Below are 16595 nucleotides of genomic sequence, written 5' to 3'. Positions count from 1 at the left end.
CCTTCTCCGAGGCCCTGCCCATGCTCACTCTGTCCTTCCTTCCTCCCCCATTCAGTGTCCTTTCATCAGGCAGAAGCAGAGGCTTTGGGCACTGGCTCTTGTCTTGGTATAAGGGAATTTGGAGTGTGAGAGGGTCTCTGAGCTGAGTCTGGGGCAGGCAGTTCGGATGCAGGAAGAGATTTAGGGTGCAGGCTCTGAGCGTTTGGGTCTGGGGGCCCGGAGCAATGGCAGGGGCTTGTAGTGAAGGAGAGGGTTCGTGACTGGGGCAGGTGTTGGGGATGCTGGCTCCAGCTCGACATTGCTTATCTCAGGTGGCTCCTAGGTGGTGGTGCAGTGGGGCTAAGGCAGGCTCAGCCCTGCCCTCGCCCTGAACCACTCAGAAGCAGCCAGCCAACTGCCTCCATCCAAAGCTCTATTGTGTTCCCTCCTCCTGTTCTATGAAGATAGAATACAGGATGCAGGAGGTGACACCCTAACATCAGCACTTCCTCCTTTCCCTTCCCTGCTTTGCACAGCAAGCAGGAGGCTGGAGGGGACAAGCTTGAAGGCAAAGGGCAAGAGATGCACAGCCATGGGAGGGGTAGCTGAAGTGCTGCACTTGAGAGAACTCTCGGCCAGACCAGTCAGGATCACCTATCACCGGCTCCGAGATCTACCGGTAGATTCCTGTCTATTGGTTGGTGACCACTGACATTGTTTTAAGACCTGTGGATAGTCTAATCTAATGTTTTATGGCCACTTGAATAATCTAATATATAAAGGAGAATGTTTGTATTCTAATAAGTTGGACACTGTAAGAGCTACCACAACCAAACTTTGCATGGGATAACCTCTTATCCAGGAGACGGTTTTAAGGTACCGTGGGAGGGAAGAGATGAGAGACTGACGCCTCTCCTCAGGGCTGCATGGAGCTTGGCAGTGTGGGGAGAAGCGGCTTTCTGGGGGAAGCAGCGCTGCCAATCACTCACTAAGGCCGGCGGAGAGACAAGGAAGCAGAGGGTGGCCTCGGGCGCCGGCGACAGGCACGTAGCTCCCTTCCTCCCTTCAGGCTCCTCACCTCAGTTATATCAACTGTCAACTTATATTTCAACAATGTATACTGACAAAGAGCAAGGACAGTCACTTAAAGTAGTTGGAATTGATTTGGAGACATCTTGCTTTTCACATGGACAACTCTGTTGCATGTTCAACAGTTGGAAGTGGAAAAAAATTGTACATATTTGTTAAGAATAATGAAACAAAATATAGTTTACAATAAAGTTTTTTACAATAACATGTAAAATTGGTTGTTTTATACTTTTTGTATATTTTAATCCCTATTGAACTCAGTGCAATTTTTCTACTATTCACAGAATGATAATGGACTTCTGTTTTTCTAAACTTTGTTCCTCCACTTTCCTGAGCAACGCCGGATAACTCCTGCTAGTTTGAAATAAAGTTCCATTTACCCCAGGTTTTTCCAGCTCTATTAGCAACTTCCTTGAATACAACTCTGAAATCTTGCTAATTAGTGAATTTTATATCATCTGTATTGAGTGTTTGATGCACCTGTCATGGTGTCTTAAGTTACGAATATTCAGATGTAAGGTTGCACTAATATCGTCCAAAGGTTTATCAACTGTCTGCTCTTTCATGCTTCATTTGCTTTTTACTTTTTTCTTTTCTTTTCTTTTTTTCCTCTTATGCTTATCATTATCTGCCGTTGAGAAAGGATGTCGTCTCTTCACTGGGGGAAGGCTTTTGTGAAAAGGTGGGTTTTGCATTGTGTTCTGAAAACAATTGAGCTTAAGCTCAGTCAAGTCTCGTGCAGTAAAGTGTTTCACAAGTAGGAGGTTCTGTGTTCCTTCCTTAACATATTCCTGGAGTCAGAATCCCCGTAAAGCTGTCTCCCTGGATTGGAAATTGAGAGATGACTTTTAAGGTAGCCACCACGCCTGTGCAAGAACATCTTAAAGATTAAGACTTTGGATTGGGGCACTGCATGTATCAAGACATTGAAAAGGGGACAATCCTGTGATCAGGATTTCAGGAGATATATTTTAATACTGAGTGTGCTAAAGAATTCCTGTGGGAGCTCTGGTTAGCCAGTCTCTCTAAGTTTCCCATCAATAGGCCAATGCAGTAGTTTCTTAACTGAGTATGAGATGAGGATAAAATCATTGTGATGCTCCTATAGTGAATGTCAAAAAAGCATTCTATTTCTTTAAAGTGTGTATCCAAATGTTTGATCCAACAATCATTTAATATTTTTGAATGGTTAATTGTTAATAAAAACCTAGAGGGGGTTAAGATATTGTTTCATTTGTGACTTTTTAAAAGTTATTAAATGGCCACCGCCTGCCCTTCACCCTCTGGTTTGAAGGCTACGGCTGTTACAGAAACCCTGACTGGAGGAAAAGCAGTGCGCAGAACTGCATGTGTGAAAAAACAAACTGCTTTTCCAAGGATAAGTTGTGTGGGAGAGAACTGAGAATTTGCTTGTTGTGGTGGGTTAAGTGTGTTGAAGCAGTTGGTTAGGAAAGCAGCTTGTGATCTATGCTTCTTGCCAGGGGAAGTGGGAAACTCCCATCAGCAGGATAGGAGATATTGTACTACTACTCTTGCTTCCTCAGCTTTCCCGATCATTCTTGAACAAGCAGTGATTTTCTAGATCAATTGCTGTACCACACCTCTGCTTCTTTGGGAATGTTTTGAATACATGGTAGAGGAGATTCCATGTCTTATTTTTTTCCCGATGTATGGTGACATGGTCTAGCAGAAGGGACTTTGGCTGATTGTTATTAAGGATGTTAAGAGGTGGGTAATTGACTAATTGTGTAGTTGATACAATTTGTATTGACTATGTGATTAGTCAATAAGGGAAGGGACCGGCTTGCACTGGTCCAGGAGCTACCTCTGCTGCAGCACTGCAGTTTGAATGCAGTAAGAGCTGGGCATGCAGGCAGCCTGGCTCCTACTACATTTAAACTGCAGAGCTGCAGCAGGGGTAGGTCCCCGACGGGCTCAAGCTGGGACAGATCTGTGTCCACTGCAGCTCTTCATCTTAAATATCATAAGAGTTGGGCTGCTCTTACTACATTTAAAATGCATAGCCGCAGCAGTCCTAGACCAGCGCAAGCTGGGACTGAGCCAGGTATGCTCAGTCCCGGCTCGTGCCGGGTCCAGCAGCCTCTGCCTGTGACCAGCCTGGGCTGCCACAGACAGGGGCTGCTTCACGGCAGCATCCCCTGACAGCAACCAGCCTCAGACGCTGCAAACAGACTGCTTCAGCAGTAGCCCTTGTTTGTGGTGGCCCAGGCTGGCTGTGGCAGAGGCTGCTTCGTGGCAGCTTCCCTTACCCCCCACCTTCCACTCCTGCCTCTGATAGAGGCATCAGTGTGTGTGGGAAGGCAGGTGGCACCATAAAAAAGCCAGTTTCCCCCAGCATCAGTTCCTATCCCCCACCACTGCTGCATCTGTATCAGAGGAAGCAGCAAGGAGAAGGAAGCGAGTAGTCGACTCCACTACCCGATAAGCTTAGGCTTATTGGGTAGTTGACTGCTCAACTACTCGCTTACATCGCTAATTGTCGCCTTGTGCTGCCCTGATGATTTCTGTTATATACAGTGACAGAAGAGTTTGTGCAACCCTCATCTTCAACCACAGAGCGAAGGCTGGGGCTACCAAAAAAAATGAATAATTATATTCTCAAACACAATAAAGTATTTTCATAATAACTCACCATGAGAATTTAGTAGCCATTCACTTTATTTTTTAAAAAAGGTGATGACATTAATGAGAATTATCGCTTAAAGGTGTGCCTTGTTACCATTATGCTGCTGTATCATCTCTCTCTCAAAAAAAATTGCATCCTAATTTAACAAGTTCATTGAAGTTGCTGTGTGGAAAATTGCCTTGGTTGAGAAAATGAAAGGTAGTGCAAATACTTCAGGAAGATGGAATTGAAGAATAATTACTTTTTCATATGAGTGGTACTTATTTATTTGTTAGTGTTTTACAACGCTAACAGGGTCAAATAGAAACACAATTCTTTGGTAATTGATATCCCTATTATAGGGCCTTTTGCATTGTACCTGTACAGTGTCAGGCCCTCTGTTGCTCTGCCATCAATTGCACAAGCAGAAAGAGATCTCATTTTGGAATTCATAAAAATTACAGATGTCTATTCCTAGGGGGAATTCTGCACCTTTGTGAATATGCAGAATTTTTGTGTGTCAGATTTCTTTGTTTCTCACCAGAAAAATTACTCCTAGAGCAGCTGAGGGAGAGAGAAATCACTAATAGGTGAGGTGGGGCGGGGGAAGCTCCAGCCAGTGACTCCTTCCCACTTAGAACCCTTTCACGCTATATCTAGATCCCCTGACACTGATCCACTCCACTTGGATCCTGCCAGGCTGAGCCTGCTTCCCATACCTGGTGTCCTTGACGCAGAGGGACAGGAGATATTTATGGAACAGGCCTGGACCTTTTGCTATGTCTGAATCAGGTGTCTAACTGCTGAGTCAATTTTATGGGGAGCCAGTGATCTGTTGTCCCCACTGGCACGCTGGAGTCTCCACATATATTTATTGACCAATAAAGTTTGCAGAATTTTAAAATATATGCAGACTTTTAAATTTTTGGCCCAGAAGTTCAAGTACATTTTCTAACTCAGTGTTGCATCCAACCCAGGAGAATCCCATATTAAGACTGATCTTGACAGCAAGAGAGAGGAATTGATCACTTACACTTAAACAACCACTAATGTTAGTTCTGTGATTGACCAGTTGTTTTGATTGTATTTGTTATGTTCAAGCACAATAAAGTCCATACCAGTAATATGAATATACTTGGTGCTGTAAATGGTCCAATTCACAAAGCTGAAAACAGATGAGCCAAATCAGTTGCAGGAGAGAATATAAACAAAAAATTGAGTGTGATAATTATGAATTGTATAAGAACATTTTACTAGATGTCCGAAAAGCCATTATTGAAAGAGAAGGCTCCACAGTTTAAAAACAGCTTTTCTTAGAGGGGAAATTGATATATCAATAAACATATTGAACAGCTAGAGTGAAAGCAGTGAATATAAGCTAGAAGTTAGGAATTATAGAAGATTGATAATGGGGAAAAAAAGGACACCTGTGGCATGCAGATTTAAGGAGTTTCTTAAATATATTGGGAATAAAAGGAATCCTAATAGTGGTTTTTGTTCTTTACTAGTGGAAAACGGTAGAATTCTCAAGTGTTGTAGGAGTATTTTTGATCTCTAGTTAAGACAAAGCCCAGCTGATGTTTGTCATACGATATTGAAAAACTTTTCTATTCCAATAATAACATCCTCCTTAATTAAATAGCTGCTACTAAAGTTAGAACCTTTCTAAATCTGCAACCCAAGACAGCTTGCATCCAAGAGTTTTGAAAATGTTGGCTGAGTTTACTGGACATTTATGGTTGCTTTTCAGTAAGTCTTGGAACACTGGCTTTCTTTCTGTCTGCTTGAACAAATCAGGCAAAATGATGGACATAGGACTCAATCAATGAAGAACTGAAAGACAGTAACATATAATGCCTATCAGCAGAAGTTTATGAAAAATAGAACTTGTCAAACTAGTTTTTTTTTTTAAAATGAGATTACAGGTTCATCGATAAATATAATGGTGTTGATAATGTTATAGTTAGGTGTCATGAAGTTCCAAGTCAGATGCCTTATACAGCCGTGATTAAGAAACTGGAAGGATTCAAACTCAACATTATAAATATTAAATGGATTAAAAACTTGTTTAATGACAGGACTTGAAGTAATTGTACTGAAGGAATCATTATTGAACATGTGTTTGTAATAGTACCCCTCAAGTATTACTACTTTGGCCATATGGTATTTGTTTTTTATCAATGATCTGAAGATATAAACTCATTACCAATAAAGTTTGCAGATGTTGCAGAGATTGGGAGTGGGGGACTAATGAAGAGTACAGATCACTGATACAGAGCAATCTAGGATGCTTGGTAAACTGGGCTCAGGCTAACAATGTGTGTTTCAATATATAATACATCCAAATGTAAGATCATACACTTTGGCCTGCATTTTTTGTTTCTTAATTATAGGAGAGGAAACACTATTCTCCAGAAACACACTAAAAAAAGACTTAGGGCATCTTTGTGGTTAATAGCAGAATGAGTTGTGCCTGGTGTAATGCCATTGCCAAATGGGATAATGTAATTTTTGTATGTATAAATAGGCTTATCAAGTAGGAATAGGGAGTTATATTACCTTTGTATTTGGCACTGGTATAACTTGTAAGGGAATATTATGTCCCGTTCCTGTGCTTATAATGAAGAAGCATGTTGATAAGTTGGAGAGGGTTCAGAAAAGAGTCACAAGAATGATTAGAGATTAGAAAGCATACCTTATGGTGACATTCAAGGAAATCAAAGGGTGACTTGATCAGTACCTACAGGGGGACCAGAAATCTAGTAATAAAGGGTTCTGCAATCTAACAAAGGTATAACAAAATCCAGTAGTTGGAAGTTGAGGCTAGACAAATTCAGACTAGAAATAAGGCACGGCTTTTTAATAGTAACCATAATTAACCACTGGAACAATTTTGCAAATTTGTGATGAATTCTTCATCCCTGGAGATGTTTAAACCAAGATTGGATGTTTTTCCAAAAGATACACAGCTTAGACCTCCCTCATGTGGTACCTTTGGGATTGGACTTGTCCTGGATGAGGGATTTTGCTGGACCAGGAAAGGTCATTTCTGGCCCCATTGCTGCCATCTCCTTCTCCTTCCCCTCTCCCCCCCCCCCCCCAAATGCTTCCTGGCTCCTGCCCCTTGCAAGCCCAGCTGAGCAGTGTGCTAGCCCCCCCCCTCCTCCCTACAGCCCAGCTGAGCCGCACTCTGCCTCCCCATTGTGCTGAGCTCTCCACCCCTCACCTCCACAGTGCACCAGGATCCTGGAACATCTGTGGTCCTTCTGGACCATGGATGTTGCTGAATCAGAGAGCTCTGGTTTATAGAGGTGCAACTGGTATTCTAATTTAACCACAGGGTTTGGACTTATTTCAGAGAAGAATTTCAGCATGTGTTATGTAGCCCAGACTAGATAATTGCAGTGATTCCCTTCTGTCCTTAAAATCTATGAATGCACTAAATTTGAATGAACTGATTACTCAAATGTATTGAATCCTCCTTTCCAGTCTAGAGTTCTTGGGTGCATGTTAACACTAATACTACAGGCAGTCCCCGGGTTACATGGATCCGACTTACCCGGATCCCTACTTACAAACGAGGTGAGGCAACCCCGCACTAGCTGCTTCCCCCCAGCAGACCAGGGAGACGCAAAGCTAGCACCCCCCTCCCCAGCAGACAAGGGAGACAGAGAGCAGCTTTTCTCAGCAGACACCTCAGCTTGAGAATAAAGGACTGAGGGAAGTGAGGTGTGGGAGAATAAAACTGAGCTCTGGAGAAATGTTTGGCTAGAGTTTCCCTTACAATATGTACCAGTTCCGACTTACATACAAATTCAACTTAAGAACAAACCTACAGTCCCTATCTTGTACGTAACCCGGGGACTGCCTGTACTTCAGAATAAGCAGTTGATACCAACGTCTTGAAACAAATACCACTATGATAGAATTTTATAATTGAACTTCTGACTATTAGCAGCTATTTTTCAGGATAATTGAAGGTCTCTTTCTAAAGTTTGTGCTAGACAAAAAAAGTATTTCTATTGGTATTGCAGCAGTTTTGTTACGGCAAAGATTTCACTTGCAGATAACAGTTAACCAATTATATATATATATTGTTGGTTCCTTGTCATGGGAAAGAGCTAATTGCACCAGTGAGTTCAGGATATGGTTAATCAGAAAGTTGAAGAAAAATGGACAAAAAGGTAAAAAAAAAAAAAAAAAATTCAGCAGAAATAGTTTCCCCTTTTTTTTCCCAACTAACTCTTGCTTTGGAAGCATTTTAAACACTCTGAGGTGGCAGCAAACTCCACCTGTGGAACAACTTCTTTAGAACAACCCTACTCTTTCCTATGTGACCCAGGGTGCACAGGCTGCCCTCCCTGAAAATGCCAAGGGCAGGGCAGACTGCAAAAGAACAGATTCTCCCACATGGGAAGTTATTGTTAGATTCACCAATCACAGGCACAAATTGTGCTCCTTGTTCCCGGCACTGGTTATCAGGAAGCTAAAGAAAGAAATCACACAGCCCTCATTGTTGTATTCCAGTTCCCTAGCTCCTGGTCAACACCTAGGTCCAATAAAGTGAGAAGTTATTTGTAATTCTGCTCTTTATACAGACTGTTGTTCTGGACTCTAGTGGGCCAGCCACATTACTACCAGGTCAATATTGAATTAGATCTTACCCGGCATAACACTTTGCCAACCAGTTCTTTAGTATCAAAAACTAAAGGTTTACTAGGAAAGGAAAGAACAAGAAGAGCTTTGTTAAATTGTCAAAACAGTCAGATACATACATAAAACTTGAATCATTATATCAGATTATTAGCTGTATTGGTGAGTTTGCTGGCTTGAAAGTCCCTCTGGAACACATCCAAAGTTTTCATGGGTCATTCACTCCTTTGTTCAGAGCTTCGATTTGTAGGGAAGATACTGCAGAAGTAAGACATAGGATTGAAAACTAAATGGATAAGATGCAGTTGGCTTTTATATCCTTTACCATATGGCTTGCATTTCCTATGACCCAAACAGACTTGCAGCACATGAGGAGCAGTCCCTTGTTCACAGACCTGTCCTTTTATGTCCTGCTAACTCAATGGGTGTACTTCTGCACTGCCTTCAGAGCTGGGTGCCAGAGAGCAGCCACTGCTGGCTGGATGCCCAGCTCTGAAGACCATGCATCTAAAGCAGCAGTGCAGAAGTAAGGATGGCAATATCATACCATGTCACCCTTAGTTGTGTGCTGCTGGCAATAGCTGTGCTGTCACTGCTGGGATCTCAGGCATCACTCTCCAGCTCTCCTGCTCTGAAAGCAGTACCACTGACAGCAACAACTCAGAAGTAAGGATAGTAGCACCACAGGGCTCTTCTCTCCCAATAGCCCTGTGGAAGGACCCCCCCAACTCCTTTGTGAGTCATGATCCCTACAGTTACTACACCATTACATTTCAGATTTAAATAGCCAAAATATTGAAATTTATTATTTTTTAAAATCCCATGACTATGAAATTGACCACAATGGACTGTGAATTTGGTAGGGTCCTAGCGATATGTAATATTTGGAACTTATTTTTGTAATTGATACACTTGTTTTATTTAATACTATTTATCTTACACATGTATTATATCTTTATCATAGCACACCTCTCATGGAGAAGGACGTCAAGAAGTTTCCTCTCGAACTGGACGCTCTGGAGCTCGCTGCAGAAATTCTATAGCTTCCTGTGCAGATGAGCAACCTCATATTGGAAATTACAGACTTCTTAAAACGATTGGAAAGGGGAATTTTGCGAAAGTAAAGTTGGCTAGACATATCCTTACTGGCAGAGAGGTAAAAAGCTTTTTTAATGGTGTAAAGCATGCTCTATTACACTTAGTTCTGAAAGCACTCTTTAACTAGTGTTATGTGGAGTCCAAGAACAACATGACATTTTTTTTATTAGAAAGAAATGGATAAACCTCCAAAATTTCACTTTCCAGAAAATGCATAAAAATGTTGAAAGCAAAAATATAGTAAACTAAGTAGTTGACTTTTAGAGTTAGATACAAAATGCTATTTTATACTGGATTTTAAGAAATATTTGTTAGCAATTCATTGGCAATTCCTCAAGATTGAAGATGATCTTTTGCATAAGGTTTTATTTTTTACGGTGACTGAGGAATCCAATTCTTGAACTGTGGGTCATTGGCAAACATTGCAAGTAGTGTTGAAAGTCAGGGTTGGCCTATGATTGCTGAGTAACAGCCATTTGTCCTTTCTTTTCTGGCATCTTTCTGTATCCAGGGCCAGGTGATTTTTCTCAAATGTGGATGTTCCTTTTCTGACAAGTTTTTGCCACTTAACCCTATCCTGAGCTATTATCTCCCAATATGCTGTGTCAATGTCACATCTCTTGAAGTTTATCTTGAGGATGTCTTTAAAACATTTCTTTTGGCCTCCCCATTTCCTTTCTCCTTTGGAGGTTTGGGTGTGCAGCAGTTGTTTTGGAAAGTGTATGTTGGGCATGCACACACAGTGCCCGCTCCACCTCAGCTAGTGCTGGATAATCTGTGCCTCAACACGGAAGATAATGGCCTCTCTGAAGATGCTAACATTAATGCAGCTTTATGTTGAGATCTCCTGAAGAATGTTCTGGTGCTGGTATTCCAGGTTATTCAGGTGTTCCCTACAGGTCACCCATGTCTCTCAGACATAGAGAGTTGGGATTATCACAGCTTTATAAACTAAAAGTTTAGCATGTGTTCTGAAGTACCTGTTAAGTAAACAAATAGTACTAAAATTTGCTAGAATTCCTTTGTATATGCAAACAAAGGCAGAATATATAGCATTTATAAGCTTTTTAAAGCAGGGACAGTCTTTTTGTTATGTGTTTGTATAGTGTCTTGCACAGTTGGGGCCCCCCTTTCATTCCCATAACTGGATTCCTAGGTCTACTGCAATACGTTAATAAATAACAATTTACATCTAACGGTACCTCTCTGTAAATCTATCTATATATTTTAGCAATGTGCATCTGTCTGAATCTGTTCAAGAACTCCTAAATGAGAAGAGCTAGGACCACCAAATTTGGTATGCAGCTTTCTCTTATCCTAACTTAAAGCAATTGTTTCTCATAAAATGGAAAGGAAGGGATTTGGTAGGAGGAACGGTTTACACTGTAGAATGACCACATGGGAGCAGCAAGTGCCCCAGCAATAAACCACTGGCAGGCAGGACCCGACACTCTGGTCTGCCCTAGGGAACAGCTGCCAGCCACTGTGCAGCCCCATGCCTTCAGGCTGGGCCTAGGGAGTGCTGGTGGGGGGCCTGTACATGCCCCCACCTGCCTCAGGGATGGGCCCATGGCATGCCAGCAGGAGGCCTGCTTACTACTAGTAAATAATTTATTTGCTACAGAAGGTGTTTTGTGGTGTTGTATCGTTGTTACCAATAGCTAGTTTCAGTCTTCTGCAAGATACGTTTTTCTTTTTCAGCACTTTTTGACTTGGTTGGATGGGTTTGGAATTGGGCATTGTGAGGTTGAAGTGACCCCTCTCAAAAGTCAAAATTTGCAAGAAAAACCAAATTGTTGAATGCAGTAATATTGGGGATGAATACATGGCATTTCCACATCTGAGTCAATACAGAACCAAAAGAGGTAGTGGAGGTTTGTCATCTCTCGGATGGGGAACAGGAAGTGTGGGGGGTGTGTGTGAGAGTGAGCGCGCGCACGCGCATCTATCTCCAGGTTATTGCTGGTGTCCTGACTAACTTCCAAGTTGGGTAATTACATTCTGACTACTTCAGTTTGCATTGCAGAGTGTCCCCACTATCCATCCAAGATATATTCTAAAAAAACATGGATAGATAAAGAAACTATTGAAAGCCGTGAATTTTTTTTCCCCATGGCTGACTTCCATTTGTGCAAATTTTTTTTGCACAACTTAAAAGCAGGTAATGGGAGGGACTTTTAACACATCAGTTCCTACAAGCAACAATAACTTTAGTGTGAGACCGATGTATACCGGAGAGACTTATAGTGGGGATGCCCTGTAATATTTTGTGTGCTAAACTGTTAAATGTGGTTTAGAGCAGAGATTCTCAAACTGTGGTGTGTAGGCTACCTGTGGTCTGCGGATAATTCCCTTCAAGGTTCCAATCTTGGAAGGTTTTTTGACTGAAAATGAGCTGGTTCTTGACAAAAATAATGACATCAAAGAACATCTTGTTGCACTTAAGCAATAGTTTGAAGATTGCTTTCTGGTAGAAACTGAACCAAACAAAAGGACACGTAATCCTTTTGGAATTGAAATCAGTGAGCTGCCCTCTGGTTTGTCCAATAAGGCACAAGAGTGCTTATTGGAGCTTTCTTGCAACAAAACATTATGGTTAAAATGTAAAAGACATTTCCTAATTGAGTTTTTGATTCAAATAACAGGAAAGTAACTAGAACTTGGGGGCAAAACAGTGCATTTTTGGATACCATTTGCTACTATGTACCTGTGCGAGACAGTATTTTCTTCACTTATTGCCCTCGAGTCCAAATACAGAAGTAGGATGAATGCTGAACCTAACCTTAAGGCTAAAGTAGCATTTGGAAAAATCATTAATTGGTTCACCAAGACCAGGAGAAATTTTCAAGTGATTCGTGGTGGGGAAAATTTTTTTGAGAACCACTGATTTAGAGAATGTGTATGCCTTGGACTCCAAAAATTTGATGTAGCATGTGACAGACACAGAATGAAGATTACCTTTTCCCCCATGGTGTAAATCTTTGTTTAACCTCAGTTCATGATGTTACATTTTCTGAAGAACGTAACTTTTAACAACAAAAGTTAGGGAGCATCATAATTGTGTATAACGTAGGTAATTTTAGGATTAAAACAAATGACACCCCTCAAAATTAGGGATACTTAAGAGATTTGTTGTTGTAAAATTAGTGTATAAAGTACTTTGAACTATTTCGGGAGGAAAGACAACATATAAATATGAGAATTCATCATCCTAATGAATGTACAGGCAGTCCCCGAGTTACGCGGATCCGACTTATGTCGGATCCGCAGTTACGAACGGGGCACTTCCTCTCCCTGGTCTCGAGCAGACCAGGGAGAGGAAGCAAAGCGGCGGCGGAACGCGCGGCCAGCTGACAGCCCAGACGCGTCTGGGCTGTCAGCTGGCCGCGCGCTCCGCTCTGCTCCCCCCCCCCCCCCCCCGTCTGCAGACCAGGGGGAGGGGGAGCAGAGCGGAGCAGAGTAGAGCAGAGCGGCGGAACGCGCAGCCAGCTGACAGCCCAGACGCGTCTGGGCTGTCAGCTGGCCGCGCGTTCTGCCGCTCCGCTCTGCTCCGCTCTGCTCCGCTCCGCTCCCCCTCCCCCTCCCCCTGGTCTGCAGACCAGGGGGAGAGGGAGCAGAGCGGAGCACGCGGCCAGCTGACAGCCCAGACGCTTCTGGGCTGTCAGCTGGCCGCGCGTTCCGCCGCTCTGCTGTGCTCCGCTCTGCTCCCCCTCCCCCTGATCTGCAGGGGGGGGGGAGCAGAGCGGAGCACGGGGCCAGCTGACAGCCCAGATGCGTCTGGGCTGTCAGCTGGCCGCACGTTCCGCCGCTCTGCTGTGCTCCGCTCTGCTCCCCCTCCCCCTGATCTGCAGGGGGGGGCAGAGCAGAGCGGAGCGGAGCACGCGGCCAGCTGACAGCCCAGATGCGTCTGGGCTGTCAGCTGGCCGCGCGTTCTGCCGCTCTGCTCTGCTCCGCTCTGCTCCCCCTCCCCCTGATCTGCAGGGGGGGGGGGAGCAGAGCGGAGCACGCGGCCAGCTGACAGCCCAGACGCTTCTGGGCTGTCAGCTGGCCGCGCGCGTTCCGCCGCTCTGCTCTACTCTGCTCCCCCTCCCCCTGGTCTGCAGACCTGGGGGACGGGGAGCAGAGCAGAGCAAAGCCGCGGAGCCCGAGGGCAGCAGGATAGCCACGGCGCGTCTGGGCTGTCCCGCTGCCCGCGTGTTCCGCCGCTTTGCTCCCCGTCCCCCTGGTCTGCAGACCAGGGGGACGGGGAGCAAAGCAGAGCAAAGCCACGGAGCCCGAGGGCAGCAGGATAGCCACGGCGCGTCTGGGCTGTCCCGCTGCCCCCATGCTCCGCCGCTTTGTTCCGGACGCCTGTGGTACAGCAGCTGGGGCGCTGCCGGTTGGTCCTGTAGCGCTGCTCTGGGTGCCACTGGACCAACCCAGCAGCACCCCAGCTGCTCTGCCCCAGGTGTCCCCTAGTCAGCAGCTGCTGAAAATGACCAGTGGCTGACTACAGGAAGCCCCTGCCCCGGGCTTCCTGGAATCAGCCGCTGATCAGTTTCAGCAGCAGCTGACTTGGGGATGCCTGGGGTTCTTAAGTTGAATCTGTATGTAAGTCAGAACTGGCGTCCAGATTCAGCCACTGTTGAAACTGATCAGTTTCAGCAGCGGCTGAATCTGGACGCCAGTTCCGACTTACATACAGATTCAACTTAAGAACAAACCTACAGTCCCTATCTTGTACGTAACCCGGGGACTGCCTGTATAGTCATAGATGCCATGTCTGAATGATATCCCCCAACAGTATTGCTCAGAGGTGGTTTTTTAAGAGAGAGATTGCAGCTATTTTTGTGATCATATATTAGCTATTTTGGTCAGTGATGACTTCTGAATGTTAAGAATAACATTCAGTGCTGTTGGTTGCACTGTGCCTTCTTGCTGTCTGTGAGAGATGCAGTGAGTGAAATCCTGATTTCTAGTATAAGGGGTAAAAACATTACAAACTAATTGACCTTTGAGTCGTATCTTTCCATAGCGTTTTTGCATTGTGTGTAAAGTTTAGTATTGCCACAGTGAAAATACCTATGTGCACTTGAGTTCTGTATTTAAAAAAGCCCCCAACTTTCCTCATAATGACTGAAGAACTAAAGGAGAAAAAACCCTAATTGTTTGTTAAAATATACAGGTTGAAGTTAGTTACTAAAATGCTATAGAGACTTTTTGACAAATTCTATATTTTTTTTAAACTGTTCAAATACAACAGACCATAATGAGCCACATTCTGAAGAGTTCAAAATAAAACTGGGGGTTAACATATATTTTCAGAACGGTCTAGGATGATGCCCACTTCCAAGTCCCTTTAAGAAATAACTGAGGCTATATCTACACCGCAGGTTTTTTCCAGGATACCAGAGGTATCCTGGAAAAACTCTGCCACATTCTCTTTTTTATTTTTTTTTGCAGAAGAGCAGACGCACTCTTTCGGAAGCCCTGTCTTCCTCCTCCTACAAGGAAGGAAGGGCTCTTCTGAAAGAGGAGGCTCTTCCAGTGTAGATGGGCCAAAGTTGGGAAAAGCTTCTTCCGAAAAAACTGTCAGAAAAAGGTGGGGTGCAATTTGCGTACCTTTTTCCGATAGATAATTGTAGTGTGGACATAGCCTTATGCGCTTGTCATTTAAATGATGTAGGTGCTTTTAAAAATGTTAATGCTAGTAGGTCCCAGTGTGTAAATTTATTCCATGTTGATCAGCATCCTGTCAAAGAAAGAATAAAGGTATGTCATCTGTTGTGAAGTGACACAATAAAGACCAGCCTCTCCTTTGTGTTCTCCTAATTGCAAAGAAATCTGTTAGGATCAGAAGTTTCAAATTAGAATACCTAAACATATTAGCAGAATAGTCAAAATTCATTCCTATTTGACCACCAAACATAAGAAGTCGTCTTATTTTAAGGAAGATCTCCTTGCTCCCATCTGACAGTTCAAGAAAATAAACTTATATTTTAATTTGGAACGACCATGTTCTCAGTTGTAGATTTTTGCTGGTTGCTTTGGTTTGGTTCTGTTCCCAGAATATTTATGAAAAATTTCCTTGTAGCAGCCATCAGGGAGAAAGAGATCCATTTCTGTCTCCTCCCAGACAAGCATCTAATCAGGGTACAATCCAAATACATAGCAGAAGACTCTGGAGAAGCATGGCTTTGTTCTTAATCAGGAAAAGTGCCAGTTGAGTCCTCTATAGATGATTCAACATTTGTGACTAAAATAGTGATGATACAGGTAAGCATTTGTGTCTCAGGAGAGACAAGGTAAACTAAGAACGCTAGCTTGACTGGTTGGCAGTTTCAGATCAGTGTTGTTATCCATTTGTTGTTTTTTCTGGAAATGTTTTCTTCAGTGGAGCCAGGCTCACTGAGACTTCTTCAAAGCTTTTTTTCTATACCATGTTTGATCTTTTGTACAATATCAAGTGCCCAGCATCTATGTTCAGTACTGAATTCACTCCACTAGAACCTGAGGTGCAACAGATTCACAGAAAATCATGACTGAAAGCTGGCCTAGAAGGTTGCAATGCTGATTGAAAAAACTAGAGCAGTCGTGGATTTCAAAAGAGAGAAGGCCCATTATAGATAGCTGGAGCGTAGCATGATGTAGTATTGCAATGCTTCCAACCATTAATAATGATTATATGTCAGTTTAATGAAGAAATAGTTGCCACGACTTGCTTACTTGTAAGGCATTGCAGAGGAAGCATAACTGTAGCCCCTTCTGAGTAGAAAGAACCAAAGAAGTTTAAATGTCATTGAAGAATGGAGCATCAGAAGGAAGCTAGATCAAACAAGGTGAAGGCTTTTTTCTGCAGGTTTCCACAAATCTGACAAGAACATTTTGGTTCTCCAGTGGTAGTCCTGGTTTGCTTCCCTTCATTATCACGTTTCTCTTAGATATTTGCCAAATAGAAGGACCTAAAGTCAAAGCAACGGATATCCTGGCTCCAGGGTTCTTGTATGCTTTTTATTTGTCACTTTCCTCTTATTGAGGATGAGTCATTCTGTGAAGAGGGAGAAAACTAGTAATCCCAGTGGCACCCCTTAGCCAAAGAGACCATGTTCTCCCAACCCAGTCATTTTAATAAAGAGATTTCCCTTGTTTTGGGTACACTGGAGAGCTCTTT

At 43.3% G+C, this 16595-nt stretch overlaps 1 protein-coding gene across 5 annotated transcripts in view; it reads left to right on the top strand.

Annotated features, from left to right (window-relative positions):
• Positions 1-16595, top strand: part of MARK3 (microtubule affinity regulating kinase 3) — a 115521-nt gene that overhangs the window by 10620 nt on the left and 88306 nt on the right. For 4 of the 5 annotated variants that reach the window (XM_089778343.1, XM_006130994.5, XM_006130993.5 and 1 more), the window contains exons 2-3: positions 1712-1750; positions 9312-9503. In XM_089778343.1, coding sequence (XP_089634469.1) covers positions 1712-1750; positions 9312-9503 — 231 coding nt within the window. The remainder of the gene's footprint in view (positions 1-1711; positions 1751-9311; positions 9504-16595) is intronic. The other variant, XM_014577463.4, reaches the window with a different exon arrangement.

The sequence above is a fragment of the Pelodiscus sinensis genome, chromosome 5 (genome assembly GCF_052426305.1).
Source record: "Pelodiscus sinensis isolate ZL-2025 chromosome 5, ASM5242630v1, whole genome shotgun sequence".
NCBI lineage: Eukaryota > Metazoa > Chordata > Testudines > Trionychidae > Pelodiscus > Pelodiscus sinensis.
The sequence above is the reverse complement of the archived record's forward strand: the minus strand, read 5'-3'. Positions and strand labels throughout refer to the sequence as shown.